This window comes from Tiliqua scincoides, chromosome 6 (assembly GCF_035046505.1).
Source record: "Tiliqua scincoides isolate rTilSci1 chromosome 6, rTilSci1.hap2, whole genome shotgun sequence".
NCBI lineage: Eukaryota > Metazoa > Chordata > Lepidosauria > Squamata > Scincidae > Tiliqua > Tiliqua scincoides.
Window position 1 is genome coordinate 63,776,111 of NC_089826.1, and position 14,627 is coordinate 63,790,737.

The following is a 14,627-nucleotide window of genomic DNA, read 5'->3' on the forward strand; positions in this document are numbered from 1 at the left end:
CTAAAAATGTACTTCAGATAGAACACTTCTGTTTACAGCTGTCAGAAAAGTTTCCCAGATTTGAAGTGTGGTTATCAATCCACCTCCCTGTAGTTCCATCACTCTGTTTCAAAACGTGGTACAAGTGCATTTAAAAACTGTCTTTTTTTCTGACTTCCTCAAATGCGCAGCAACAGTTGAATAGAGACTCAAAATTGCTTTAGGTGACAAGCACGCAATCAGTCCTCTCCTCCTGGGAGTTGATTCAGAACGCAGAAAACACTGTATGCTTCTGCCTTCTCCTTCCCTACAGAGTATGCAGTGAGGACAGAGCCCCTGGTAGCTGAAGGATTGGGTGTGCCATTTAGACAGAGCACTCTCAACCCATTCAGTTTTTCAGATTGCACCTGATCAGGCTTCTGGAATGCCTACCGCTTTGTCCTGCACACTGATTCTATACACTGAGTGGCTATAGGCTCAGATTCTGTACACAGTGTTGCCCTCTCTTCACTCTAAACAGGTTCTCCTGTCCAGGTTGGGTCAGATTTTATGATATGGGACAATAAAGCATCTGTGTATGTGTGCGTGCACATGTGTTTTGTATGACAATAAATATCAGAAACTTTGTGCAGTTGACATTGTGTCCCTTTGGGGAGAAGGGCAGGATAAAAATAAAGTTGTTTATTATTATTATTATTATTATTATTATTATTATTATTATTATTATTATTATTATTATTATTATTATTATTATTATGTGAAAGTTCTGTAAGGAATTTGGTGAATCTTGACATTTACTGGGAAATCTTAAGATTATATAAGGCCAGCAGGAAATCTTGTGTCATTAACTTTTTTTTTTTTTTTATGTTCACACCTGTGGTACGGTAAGTAACCTTACCTGTGATAGATATGAGTGTGACACTAGAGCATTTCTAGTGCTCTAGTGCTCCAGTACGTTCTGACAAAGGTCAGAATGCTCTGAAATTTCCCTTTGGGCCTCTTCGCATCTTGTCTTGCAAGTAAATGTCAACATTCACCAAGTTTCTGCCATTCACATTCTGTCCTGTTCTGATCAGTCGTATATACTATTGTTAAAAACGTGGCATTTTGGCACCCCGAACAAAGCTCATGTGTCACATCTGCAGTGATAAATGAAGGAGAAAAGGCATCTTTTTTCAAGGAGGGGGAAACCCCCAGCTGACAATGCCAATTCATTTGGAGGTGGAAAAAATTCCCCCTTTTTTTTGGAAACCAAAGTGATAAAAGGAAAGGGTAATTCTTGTAAGGCTTTTATGAGCGTTCTGAAAATCGAGTTGTTGAACTGTTAGATCTTTGCTTGGTTCCCCCCCCCCTCCACTCTCTCCCTTTCATGTGTGTCTGGGCAGGTCTAACCCTCAGGTAACGCCCTTTCTCCTTCTTCTCTCTTACCTGTCCTTGCACCTGTCCACGTAATGCATTGCAAGCTCCCAGTATCCAACCCTCCTCCTGCTGCTGCTGGAGTCTCTGCCAAACTGGGCTTGTGCTGCTCCTTGCGATTTATCACTGGCAAGGAGCTGGGACATCAAAAGGAGCCAGAGAACCGACAGCCTGCACCTCCACCACAACTGGGGGTGTGTGGGGGGGGGGGAGGGAGTGGAAGGGCTGGGGGCTGGCTGGCTGGGAGGGGTGTTTCCAAGACTGCTAAGTTGGAAGCTGTGTGTGTGTGTGTGTGGCTGGGGAACATCAGGAACTCCCCTTCGTCATTTCAGATCCCAGAGGAGGACAAGGGAGGGGGGAACAAGGTGTGAGGAGGGGAAAAGAAAATCGGTTTAAGATTTCAAACGCCACAGCTCTCCAGCGTGCAGGCAGCTTCTCCATTAGCATATGTCAGGGGTGGGGGGAACCTGCCCTATGTGTGGATATATATAGGGATCCCCCACGCGCGCTGTGGTGGCACTTGGGAGTGATCTTCAGCCTGGCTTGGATCTCCACGGTTCCCCCCCCCCCAAGACACCACAAGCCGGCAGGTAGCAGCAGCAGCAGCAGCACCTCCACCAGCAGCAGCAGCCTTGCCACCTGCAGCGGCTGCCGATGTTGATGCGAAGCCCAGCCCAGCCCCATGCCCGGGGAGAGAAGAGACTCCCCAGACAGGCAGCTGCTACCTTGATGCGAGGTCCGGTCTGCTGCTGCAGGAGAAGCTCCAGCGCCAGCTGAGCCTTTAGAGCGGACTCTGCGGGGGGACCACCTTTCCGAAGACCATCGTCATCATCATCATCATCACCCTCCATCGACTCTTCTTCCTCCCCTCCCGCCCCCGCCCCCCACATGGCTCCCCTAGCCGAGATCGGGGGCTTCCTCGGTGGCCTGGAAGGCTTGAGCCAGCAGGTGGGCTCTCATTTCCTCTTGCCTCCCTCCGGGGAGAGGCCGCCTCTGCTGGGGGATCGCCTGGCCCAGGTGGAGAGAGGGTCCCGGGGAGGAAGCTCCGCGGCTGGGGCCACGGATCTAGCCCACTTGCAGGGCATCCTGCGCCGGAGGCAGCTCTACTGCAGGACGGGCTTCCACCTGCAGATCCTGCCCGACGGCAGCGTCCAGGGCACCAGGCAGGACCACAGCCTGTTCGGTAAGACACCGCTCTTCCTTCCTTCCCTCCTTCCTCTGGTCTGCTGCTGCTGCTTCTTTCCCCCTCCTCCCCTTGCGGCGGAAGCATCCTATAGCAACAGATGGTATAGCAACGCATCTCAGGCTGGGAACCTCTCAAAACAACTTCCAGCCCAATCCTGTCCAACTTCCCAGCAATGATGGAGCCACAATGCAAGCCCGGAAGTAAAGGAACAAATGTTCCCTTGCCTTGTGGAGGCCTGGCTGACTGCCGCCCCCCCAACCACTGCAGGATGCAGCACACGCCCTGTTGGCACTGCTGCACCGCCCCTGGAAAGTTGCATAGGGTCAGTGGCATAGCTAGAGGGGGTGCAAAGACCAACCCTGGTCTGATGCTGCAGGGTCAGCCTCTCTGGCAGATCTTGTGGATTAAGGGCCCAGTCCTATCCAGTGGCGTAGCTAGAGTGGGGGTGCAAAGCACTAACTTGTGCAGGTGTCTGACCATGTGCGTGCAAGCGGCCTCTCCTTGCATGGCATGGTCAGGCACCAGCAAAACTTAGTGCTTTGCACCGCCTCTAGCTATGCCACTGGATAGGATTGGGCCCTTAATCTGGACAAGGTCTGCTGGAGCAAGCAGGAGGGCCGGCCTGGCAGCATCAAGTGGGCAGCAGAGATGTGGTGTTCTTGTAGGAAATCCATAATAGTGGATTCGAAATCCAGGTGTTCAGGTGGATTTAGGTGTTTGAAATCCTCCTTTGCCAGGACTTCCAGGTCAGAAGGTGCAACTCTAGAAACAAAAGCCCTGCATATATTTGCTAAGTCACTTGCAGGGCCAAATTGCAACTGCAGGTGGGTAGTGAGCCTGGGAATGGGTGTGGGTAAAAATAGATGCAGCACAGCTGTACACACTGGATGCCCTGCGCTCGGTGCTGCAGAAAGAGGGTGTGTCGAAGCCAACCTTTCACTCTTATCTTTCCAAGTGCTTTGATTTTTCTTTTTAAAAGGGAAGTAAGTTTTGCTGCCCTTAGTCACTGCAATGCAGCCCTGCCATCTTCCCCCTGCAGTATAAGTTCCCTGCTTATGGGTCGTTCTGTGGCAGAGCACTCACTTTGCAGGTAGAAGGCCCCAGGTTCAATCTCTAGATTGGGCAGGGGAAAAGTTCTGTCTGCACCCACTGAGAGCTACTGCCAGTCAACATTAATGATACTGAGCTAGGTAGACCAATGCTCTGAGTTGGTATAAGGCAGCCTATTACACATCAGGCACTTCAGTGGGGCATGTGTGCAGGCCTGCAGGGACAATGCAGGACCTCTGGTGCGCAAAAGCACAATCAGACAGCAGCAGGTGCAGCTATTTCACATCCATTTCACTTCAGTGTGTCAGACACTGTACAGAACAGACTCCCTGTGTGGAGTTTTTGGATCTAGAGAAGACAGGGTGGGAGAGAATGCAAGACAGATAGATGTTGTATATCTGCTGAAGAAATTGTGGGGAAGACAGTTTGATGATGTTGCCATCATCCCTGGCAGGTTTCTCCTATTCCTTCTGCAGATAATTAAATGAAGTTGAGAGAGAGAGAGAGAGAGAGAGAGAGAGAGGATGTGCCCAAAGCCCACTCAATGGTGAGCCCATGGAGGAACAGGTGCTACAACCTGAGTCTCCAAAGGTTCATGCCCGACATTCTAGCTGCTAGCCTGCTAAATCCCTGGCATGGATTCAATTACTCTGTTTTAGGACTACATAAGAAAGAGGACTTGGTCCAAGAATGAGAAAGGTTACTTAATGTGTAAGGGCAAATGGAGAGGGTGGATTGTAGGTAGCATAGCCTTATCTGAAATAACCTGCTATCGTTGGCAACCACTGAGAGGTTTGTGTATATGAGCAGCCACAAAAAGGCAATTGAAGAGCTTCTCTATCAGGTTTCCCAGAGTCAAAACAATCTGCTGCAAAAGGCTCTTAACTGATCTCCCAGTACACTGGAAACCCCACTGCTTTCAGCTGGAAGGGAACCTTATAGTGCAACACAAAGTTCTGCACAGAAGGGAAACTTCTTACAGCATGTAAACACAGAATAATTACAGAAAAAAAAGTTTGAGATTGAGATCAAACATTCCTGGTGCGTCTTTATTCTATCGCCATTCTCAATAGGTTTGTCTGATGTGGTCTCTTTGTGGGTTGAATCACCTGCTTATTATGATTTGAAAAAAAAAAAGAAAAAAGTGCTTGTCTTTGAAAATGATATCAGAAAGACAGAATACCTCCCATGTCTTTCAATGGAACTTTGAATATTGAAAACTCAGAAATCTCTGATGATTTATTTGCAACAGAAAGATTTAATATCCGATCTTTGTAGAAGATTTGGCTGGGCTGCCACTTAGCATTGCACAGCAGAATCATCTTGATAATTGTCAATTAAAACTCCAAAGGTTGTTTATGATAGTGGAGTCATTATCTTTTTTGGATGGGAAGCAGTTCAGGAAGTAAAACAGTGTTGCAAAATGCAATTTATGTTATCTCATCTATAATAAGCCAGGCAACTATTTCAAAGGCATCTGTAGAAAAAGAACAACAATTAGCAAAACTTTCTAATGAATCAAATATTTGCTCATCATTATTATTTGACAAAGAGTGGCATGACCAAGCCAAGTGCTGGTAAGCCTAACTTATTTCAGCTGGAGAGCTTTAAACACATGTTTAATTTTTTCACTGAAACCAATGAGATGCTAAGGGCGCAATCCTAACCCCTTATGTCAGTGCTTTCCAGCACTGACATAAGGGCAATGCAGCTCTGAGGTAAGGGAACAAACATTCCCTTACTTTGAGGAGGCCTCTGTGAGTGACATCCAACTGCAGGATGCAGCACACGGCCCATTGGCACCACTATGCCAGTGCTGGAAAGCACTGACAGAAGGGGTTAGGATTGCGCCCAAAATACCTAATGGGCTGTTGCCAATATTATATTACTATGAACTCTCAGAACTTATTACTGAGGACTACATATTTTGAAGGTGTGTGCGTGTGTTATATTCACACATGCATGCATTAAAGATGGATTGTTAATAACATATTTTATGTGACCCTATATTTAGACTTGATTTCAATTTGCATACAAATTAAAAACAAACCTTTTTTTGTCTCATTGCAGGTATCCTTGAATTCATCAGTGTGGCAGTGGGATTAGTCAGTATTCGAGGGGTGGACAGCGGGCTATACCTTGGAATGAATGAGAAGGGTGAGCTCTATGGTTCTGTAAGTATTCTATCACTCTATTACTCAGCTTGCACTATAGACTCTACATTAGATTCATGATAACCATATCGGGTTTTTTGCTATAGTTCTCAGTGGGATGACATTCTTTTATTTACTTATAAGAGAAAAAGTAATCATCCAGTCAGTGAAATAGCACCAGGTGCCAATTCACTGAAATGATCTGTATCACTGATACAGTGTGATCATAATATAATAGCTTTCAAGCTATGTCTGAAACTTCTCAAGGGTTCCTCAGTGAGAGAATCAGTAATGGCTGGCAAGTTTGCCTGCCATGACCAATCTTCCCCTGGAAAATACAAACTCAAGGAAGTTTTGGGTGTGTTTTAAGATGTACTCTCCATCTGTGTGAAGTGACAGCAAAATTCTAACCAGCATGCCCAGTGTGCCCTGTCAACTGAGCCCTCAAACAAACTCCAGAATTCTCTGCAATGCACAGGGATTCCTCATTAAAAAAGTCAATCTGGAAAGTGTTCTTTGAAGGTGGAAAATTTGAAAATCACTAACTTGATGCTTACTCGTAAATGTAAAAGAGACAAAGACTGATGTGAGTGTTGTCAGGGTTTTTTGTGGGGGAGGGGCAGAAGGGGAGAAATGGGTTCAAATGACACAGGGCAAAAGGATAAGGGTGGATGAGCATGACAGAGGCTGCAGTCCTAGCCACACTAACCTGGGAGTAGGCCCCATTGACTATAATAGAATTTACTTTTGAGTGGACATGCCTAGTATTGGGCTCAAAATTTCCTGAAAAATGTGTACAGTTATTTAGTAGTTAATCTTTGTTCTCAAGTCATGCTCTAAGCTCCCTGATTACTGAAATGGAGAAGGAGTGGGAGAGAAGGAGTTCTACACATAAATGCAGGAATGGAGGTTAATGGGGTTTGCTGCTCCTTTGTAATTCAGTAGGTGGAGCTCTGGGGTTTCTGCTTCCTTGAGGATGGTAAAGCAGTCCTTTACAAGAAGAGACCTTTTATCAAAGCAATGCCTCTACCTACATACACTGCAATTCTGAAAGCATAGAAGCTATAAATCTGGGGGAATCAGTTGAAAGGAAAGTTGCTTTGAAGGTAAAATGCCAATACTGGACTTGAGGAAAAAAGTACAAATGTTAAGCAAATGCCACCAAAAGTTCATTTAACCATTTACACAACTCACCTCTTTTTTATTTGCTGCAGGAAAAGCTCACTCCTGAATGTGTCTTCAGAGAACAGTTTGAAGAGAACTGGTACAACACGTATTCCTCCAATGTGTACAAGCATGGGGACTCGGGCCGGCATTACTTTGTGGCACTAAACAAAGATGGGAGTCCCAGAGATGGGGCAAGGTCCAAAAGACACCAGAAATTCACTCATTTCTTGCCCAGGCCAGTGGATCCTGAGCGTGTGCCAGAACTCTATAAGGATGTCTTAGTATTCAGCTGAAGTTGAACACAGAAGAAAAGAATCTTAGCCTCAAGAGTACCAAAAGCACAGAGAACTTTTGAATGCGGAGGAGTTCCCACGTTCCAGGGAGCCTTGAGTCGGAGATGCTGATTAGTGGTAGACAAGCCTTCATTGCCTCATGTCTGGATTTAGGAGAATGAGCTCTGAAAGCCAAGAGGAACAACTTCTTTTAGGTTCACTCACCCTTGTGCTGATCAAGTAGATGGGGAAGTTGGAACTGGACATAATTTGCAAAGCCAGACTAGTACCCAACTGCTCTGGGTTACTTCCTTCACTTAGAACATGAATAACCACGTAAAGTGTGTGGAGCTGGACTTTAGAACACCAAAAGAGACATTAAAAAAAGAATAAATGGCAAGCTAATGGAATAAACCAAATCAAACCAAACCGAAAGGACTGCTAATATGAAGTGACTGTACTGACTTGGAAGTGGAATCGGGATTTGTTTTGCCCTTCAGGATGGACCTAATTTATACATTCTCAGATTGCAAATATTTATTTTAAATATTTATTTATTACAGAGTTTATTTTTTACTGGGCTATGAAGAGAGTACAATCCTTTACCCCAATGGAAATCATGTATGGTGCCAATATTTACTCTGCGGTAGTATCGTGATGCAAAAGGAAAAGAAACATTACATCACATAACATTACAAATGGAGTACCGTCTCTTAAATATTGTCATTATGAGATCAAAGATCAGGGTTATATTTTTATGCACACGCCATTGCCTGATGGATAGTTTTAACCTGGAAACGATGTTGGTTGCCTTATGACCGATGGGACTGCCCCCTATATTTGTACTGAATTCAAAAATGCACATTTAAAAGGGAATTAAAAATATACTTCTATCTATCTGTTTTGTCCTTTGTTAAGGGAATAGTCTGGCAGGGACATCTTTTAGGAAGGACAACAGAGGCATTCTTCTCCCACCTCTCATCTTTAAGATCAGTTGTGGTTATGGTTCAGAGGCACCTGAATCTCCAACTTACTGGTGGTTATAAACAACTATATAATAAATTATATAACACAGAACTTTGTGTTGGGTATGCATGAGAAATGCATCAGTTCCTGTGCGAAAATGAAAATGATTTGACCTCTGTTGATAACAGTGCCATCAGTATTGAGATATACTGTAAAACAGAGACACACACACAAACCCCAAGTGACATTGGAATAGGCTGCTTTTTTTTTTTTTGGCAATCAAATATAATTAGGTAGGCCTTGGATTCAACTGTGAATTGCACATTCCCAAAATCTAAATCTTCTTACCTCTACTTTTGAATTCTGAAATGTTTCTTGGTCATCTGCTAGTTCATTGACATCATCAATCCTAACATATCTGCAAGGGCATGAGCTGTGCTGAATTCAACGACTGACTTCTGAGTCCATGTTCTTCCTGTTGGGCACTTAATTTATTTACAGCCCAATCCTAACCTATGCTTGAACAGGCAGGCAGGCAGGCCTGTGCTGTATCCAGCGCAGGGTTGGAGGTGACAGTGGCGCAACTTGAGACAAGGGGATATTTTTCCCCTTACCCCAAGCACTGCCCCAGCCACTGCAATGGGGCTACTTGGATCTGCACCATTTAAATTGCTGGCACAGATCTGAGCAGCCCAGAGTTGGGCCAGGTTACTTGGGAGGGTGGTTAGAATTCAGCCTAAGTGCCAGAGGTTGGTCCCACTTGCTTCTCGGCCTTGGCCCCGCCCACTGGTCTGCCCACCGCCTGCCCTCCCCCACCCTGGAAGGCTCCTGAAATGCCCTCCCCTGTCCTTCCCAAAGCCTCACACCAGAGGCCCACTGCTAGCATAAACTTACTTTCCTGGGGCTTGCTCCAGCACAGGGATGCCGACGTGCATGCTTGTGCCAGACTCCACTGGTGGTGCAAATGTTCGAAACACCCAGAAGCCAGTGCAAGGGACTTGTGCCAGCTTGAGCACTCCTCTGGATGGCGCAAACTACAGTATTAAAAGCACACAGCTTATAAATATACATTGTAGATTCAACAATTTAACATATCCCGGTGAGAAGACCATGGTTGGGTTAAAGAATTAAAATCCATGTGGTTAAAAAGTCCAGCATTTCGTTCTGTAACTTTTTCAGAACTTGGTCAGGGAAATGAGCCTGGATAGGATATGTTACCCTATCCATCGTGTCCTATGCAGGGTCGTTTCCCTGACAAAGTTCTGAAAAAGTCACAGAATGAAACATTGGGCTTTTTTAAACCACATGGATCTTTTAACACAACCATGGTCTTCCCACCCAGGTATGTTAAATTGTTGGATCATTGCTGGCCATGAAAACCTATGGACATACAAAGATTGTAGATCAGGAGTGCGCAATACGTTGATCACGATCTACCGGTCGATTGCGAGGCAAAATGAGTCGATCGCAGGCTTCTCTCCCGTCCAGGCATCCCTGGGAGTGAGCTCCCTGGGAGTGACGCATCCCTGGGAGTGAGCTCCTGTCCACGCATCCCTGGGAGTGAGCCCTGTTGACTCTACTGGGGCTGACTGGTGAGTAGACCTGGAGAAGAGCCGCTGGCAGGCTTCTCTCCTGTCCACACATCCCTGGGAGTGAGCCCCGTTGACTCTACTGGGGCTGTCTTACCTTTCCCCTGTTTTTGCACTGGTATGTATGGAGATCTGCCCCCCCCCCCAAACTTCCATCTGTTGGTTCTGTGTGCAAGGGGTTTTGCACTGGTCTTGCTGTGATGTCTATATAGAGATCTTCCCTCCCCCACACCTTTCCCCTGTTTTTGCACTGGTCTGTATAGAGATCTGCTCTCCCCCCCCACTTGTATTGGAATCGAGGAAGATCTGGTGAGGAGGTAGATGTGGTGTCAGCAGTGGCCCCTTTAAGGGTAAGGCCTGGCCATCCAGCAGAGTGTGCTGCACAGCTGCAGCCACTTGAAGGCAATAGGGCCCTCAGGGAGAGCACCTGAGGCAGGAAGGGCTCCACTTATTTATGTGAGTCAGCCTTTTCCTACATGAAGATCATTAAGTCCAAGTACCGTTCCACCATGACTGATGAACATTTGGAAGTGTGCTTGAGGCTGGCTGTCAGCAGCTACTGTCCGGACTATGCATCCTTGGCTGATTCACTTCAGTGCAAGTCATCAAAGTAAACTCAAGTAATTACGAAAAATGTTTATAGTTAATTATGTTGTGTTGTGCAATATTGGCTCATGTGGTTATGCAAGGTACACCAACATACATTGTACACATAAATGTTATATGTTATGATGGCACGAACATTGTAAAAAAACTCTGGTAGATCTCCAGGCCTTGCTGGGTTTCAAAGTAGCTCTCGAGCCAAAAAAGTGTGAGCACCCCTGTTGTAGATTTTTGCTCTGCTTCACCAGATCTCTAGTCTATGTGTCGGGTTCGACCCAAGGGCTGCCATAGAATCGAGTAGCCCCATTGCGGGGCTACTTCCCTTACCAGAGGGAAGGGGACAAAAGTTCCCTTCCCCTGAGGAGCTGGTGGCAGCTGCCCTGTTGCACATAGGATGCTGTGGCAGCTGTTTCAGTGCCGTGGCAGTCCCAGAGCAATGGGCAGCGCAGGATTGGGCTGTGAATCATTTACCCCCACCATAGCCCAAATCTGGATCGGACACCTCCCCCAACTACTATTTACCCTGAGAGAAAAGGTGCTCTTTGTGCCATTGACTTGGCTGTTATTTTAAACCCCAAACATGCAGGGTCAAAGAATGTGATTAACTTCACGCTCTTGGTTTGGCCTTTGATTTGACCTAGTTTGGCCCTTGTGTACACACAAGGCAATAGTGAGACACAATAGGTCAGGTTCCATGTGAACCCAATGTGCATCCTATGCTGTGGCTGGGAAAGTTTTGCCAGGCTACTGTCTTGCAGGGTTCCAAGAAAGGAAACAAAAAACAGGAGTCACTCACACTTCCTCCTTTCTTGTTTTGTATAATGCACACAATTGCCACAAAACTCTTCCAGATAACAGCACACACCATCTTGTATACTGATACACTATATACCATATAGACTTTCTGAACTGAGTTTCTAGCAGATGAATAGGAACCAAAAGGCTATTTTCCTAGACAAATGTTGGTATTTAGTTGCATTGTCAATACCTTTACTTGATGTGCCATTACCACATCATTCTTTTTCAGGCACAATCTATGAAGAGGTTGTGGGCTAGATCTGGTGAACTACAGCCTCAGTTACCTTCATTCAAACGTTCTGCTGACCAGGATTGGTGTGATGATCCAAGGTATTTTCACGATCCTGACAAGGACAACCTCAGAGTATTCCATTTGTAAGCAATTTGCTATTCAAGCCTAGAAAAAGTGGTAAGTGGCATAAATCAACCATTTATTGATGTATTTTACTGTGTAAACCACATTGTGAACTACCCTTGTTGAAAAGCGGTACGCAAGTATTCAATATAATTTCATTTTTCACCATAGACATAAATTCTAACTATACATACTCTTTAATTTCTCCTGAACAAGTGGGGGAAAGAAAATCTTCTGTATCACCATTCAAATAAAGAAATGCTCCCATGCGCAAATGTTCCAATGCATGGCTTAAATTACACATCATGCTGGAATTCACACCATGCTGGAATAACAACATCCGGTTGACAAGTGAACTCCTTTTGTGACTCCTGGCTCCGTTCTGCTGAACGGTGGTGCTAGCAAAGGGAAGTCCTCAGGGTAGATGCTCTCTATAGTACTCTTCCCATTTCTCAAGGCACCTGCTGCCAAGGCTTCTGCTCTACATTATCTTAGATGTTTTTTTTCTCTGATGATTCATTCACAAGAAAGAAACGCTGGAAGTTGGCAGAGGGCAGTTATGCTTACATCCAAGAACTTTATAATGAAGACATTACCATACACTGGACTGTGAATTTTACCATCTGTGGAGTTCTCAGGGGCTGTCATCCTCCTTTGTCATTAGTACTGAGCTCTGGGAGACATTGTGAAACCATGCATTACTTTACGGTGTCATCAGTGAAGTAAGCACACCCAGCCTGATGTCTTTTTTTCTAATGGAGCCAGGCTGTGCCATTTGCTTGCCTGACAATGATCAGGGGCTGGTTATAGGCCAGTTGGCTTCAGCTCAGCATGAGATAGAGAAGTATACAGATAGACAAGGGGAAAGCACTCTGGACAGCCTGCCAAGCCTCAGACAGCATGCTGAGTTGGCAATCACTTGTCCATAAGTCAGCATTAACTTGAATCAGCCCAAGACTTCTTGATGCCTGAGGCAGCAAGCCAAGTGCTGCCCCACCCCTTTATTCAACAATGTGACAGCCTCTGCTTCTCCCACTCTCCAATATTCTAGTTCAGCGCTTCCCTCCCCTCCATATTTCCTCTTCCCCCGTCTCCCCCTTCCTTTTCAATCCAGAGGGTGGAAGGAAAAGGAGAACCAGAGGAGACAAGTATGCAAAGATGGGCACCCCTCCCTAATCTGCTGCCTAAAGCAACCCCTTCAGCTGGTTTCCTATATGGGTTGGCCTTGACAGTACGACACCTTCATTCAGTTATAAACTGTGAGATGCGCAACCTGCTCTTGTGTCTGTGACCTTGGAACTAAGAGCTGTTCTACACACTACACAGAATGGGGATGGGACTGACTCAGTGGCAGAGCACCTGTGGCTCAGTGGCAGAGTACATGTATCCCATGCAAAATATCCCAGGTTCATTGTGTGGCACTCCAGGTAGAGCAGAGAAAGTTCCCTGTCTGAAACTCTGGAGATCCACTTCCTGCCAGTATTTGTAGTACTGAGCTAGGGGGACCAATGGTATAAAGGCTCCATATACACAGGACTCAGTATAAGGCATCTTCCAGTACCACAGAGGTGATAGATATCTGGATTGTACCTCTTTCGACTGACAATGTGGGTGTAATATCTTTGAATATTTGAATGCAAAAACTCTTTGCAAGTAATACACCAGGACATCAAGTCTACCTCAAGTCTGATACCCTAGCATTCTACATGCAGTTCAGAATTCTATCACTTTTTACTGGGTAATATGATGAATGGCTCTCATGCTAAATGTATTCAATAAGTCCTATGCCCAAATTAATCTACCCAGGTTTGCATATGTGCAATCCTTATGTCAAGTCAGACCATTGTAGGCCAGTGCTATCTACTCCAGCTGGTGGAGCCTTCTCCATCCCTGTTACTTGAGTTAACAGGCAGTGCCACGGATTGAACCCGGGATGTTCTGCATGCTAAGTAGATGCTCTACCACTGAGTTGCAGCCCCTGCCCTTACAGGTATATGGCACAATTCTATCCTTCTGTGCTGGCAGAATATGTGTTCTGCTGGTGTGTGCTTTCACAAAAGCACCGTAAAGCACTTTGTGACAGTGTTACTGGCCAGTGTGCCAAAGCGGGATACAGCATAGCTCACTTTTGCACCACAGCATCACTACATGGAAATTTAGTTAGTATTGGGCTGTTAGATTGAAATCCTATACACACCTGGGAATAAGAATTATGTAAGAACTTCTGAATAGACATGCCTAGGCTTGTGCTGTTGGGTTATAAAATTATTTAGACATCCAGGAATTCTGGATATAGGCATTATAGATGAGTAGACTGCAGTGCTTTTGCTTTGGGATAGCAAAACAGAACACCCTACAAATGAGTGGATAATTTATCTAGGATGTATTCTCTCTCTTTCTCTATTTATGGATATAATGATGTACTAAAAAAATAGACATTACACCAAATAAACAAACACCACTATTCTTCATTATCATGAAAATAACATCATGCCATATTGACTTTTTTCCACTTGTACATTGACACTTACTCAATGATATATTATTACAATTTTGTTAATAGATTTCTGTGATGTATTACAAAATAAAATGTGAAACAAATAGTAATCTTTATATTGCAAAAATTCAAGGGGCTGCTGAGAGCCTATTCCCATTTTAGAAATGTAAAATTTCCACTTTGTGAGTGAGTGCAGTGAAACTTGAAACCTACAAGAAATGTATATTTCTTTTAGAACTGAGAAGAAGTCTGGGTGGAGCTTGCAGTAGGGAAAAATCTTCTTTTTGTTCTCTCATCCCAGCTCTTCTCAGTGGTTGTTGTGGAAGCACCTGCAAGCTGATCATATGATGCCCCTTGGAGCTCAGATGCCTTAGGCAAACGTTCACCCTCCCTCCTTGTTATGAAGTCAAAATAGTAACAAATATGAACTCGTGAAAAAGACACTATTGTTTCAAACAGCAAATCCTTTTTATCTTATGGTATAGCCTCCCCTTCTCTGAAAGATATGGTTGCTCAAACATTACCGAGCGTACGCAGATGCTGCTTACACAGGGTTCTTTTATGATGTTGGCCAGCAGTGATGAAATTAGCATGTT

The 14,627-nt window shown here is 45.1% G+C and overlaps 1 protein-coding gene across 1 annotated transcript; it reads left to right on the forward strand.

The window, feature by feature from the left end:
- The first annotated feature begins 2,283 nt into the window (after window positions 1-2,283).
- On the forward strand, window positions 2,284-7,244 carry FGF20 (fibroblast growth factor 20). The gene is made up of 3 exons (XM_066632557.1): window positions 2,284-2,578; window positions 5,702-5,805; window positions 6,999-7,244. The coding sequence occupies exons 1-3, from the start codon at window positions 2,284-2,286 to the stop codon at window positions 7,242-7,244; spliced, it is 645 nt and encodes a 214-aa protein (XP_066488654.1).
- Window positions 7,245-14,627: the final 7,383 nt, after the last annotated feature.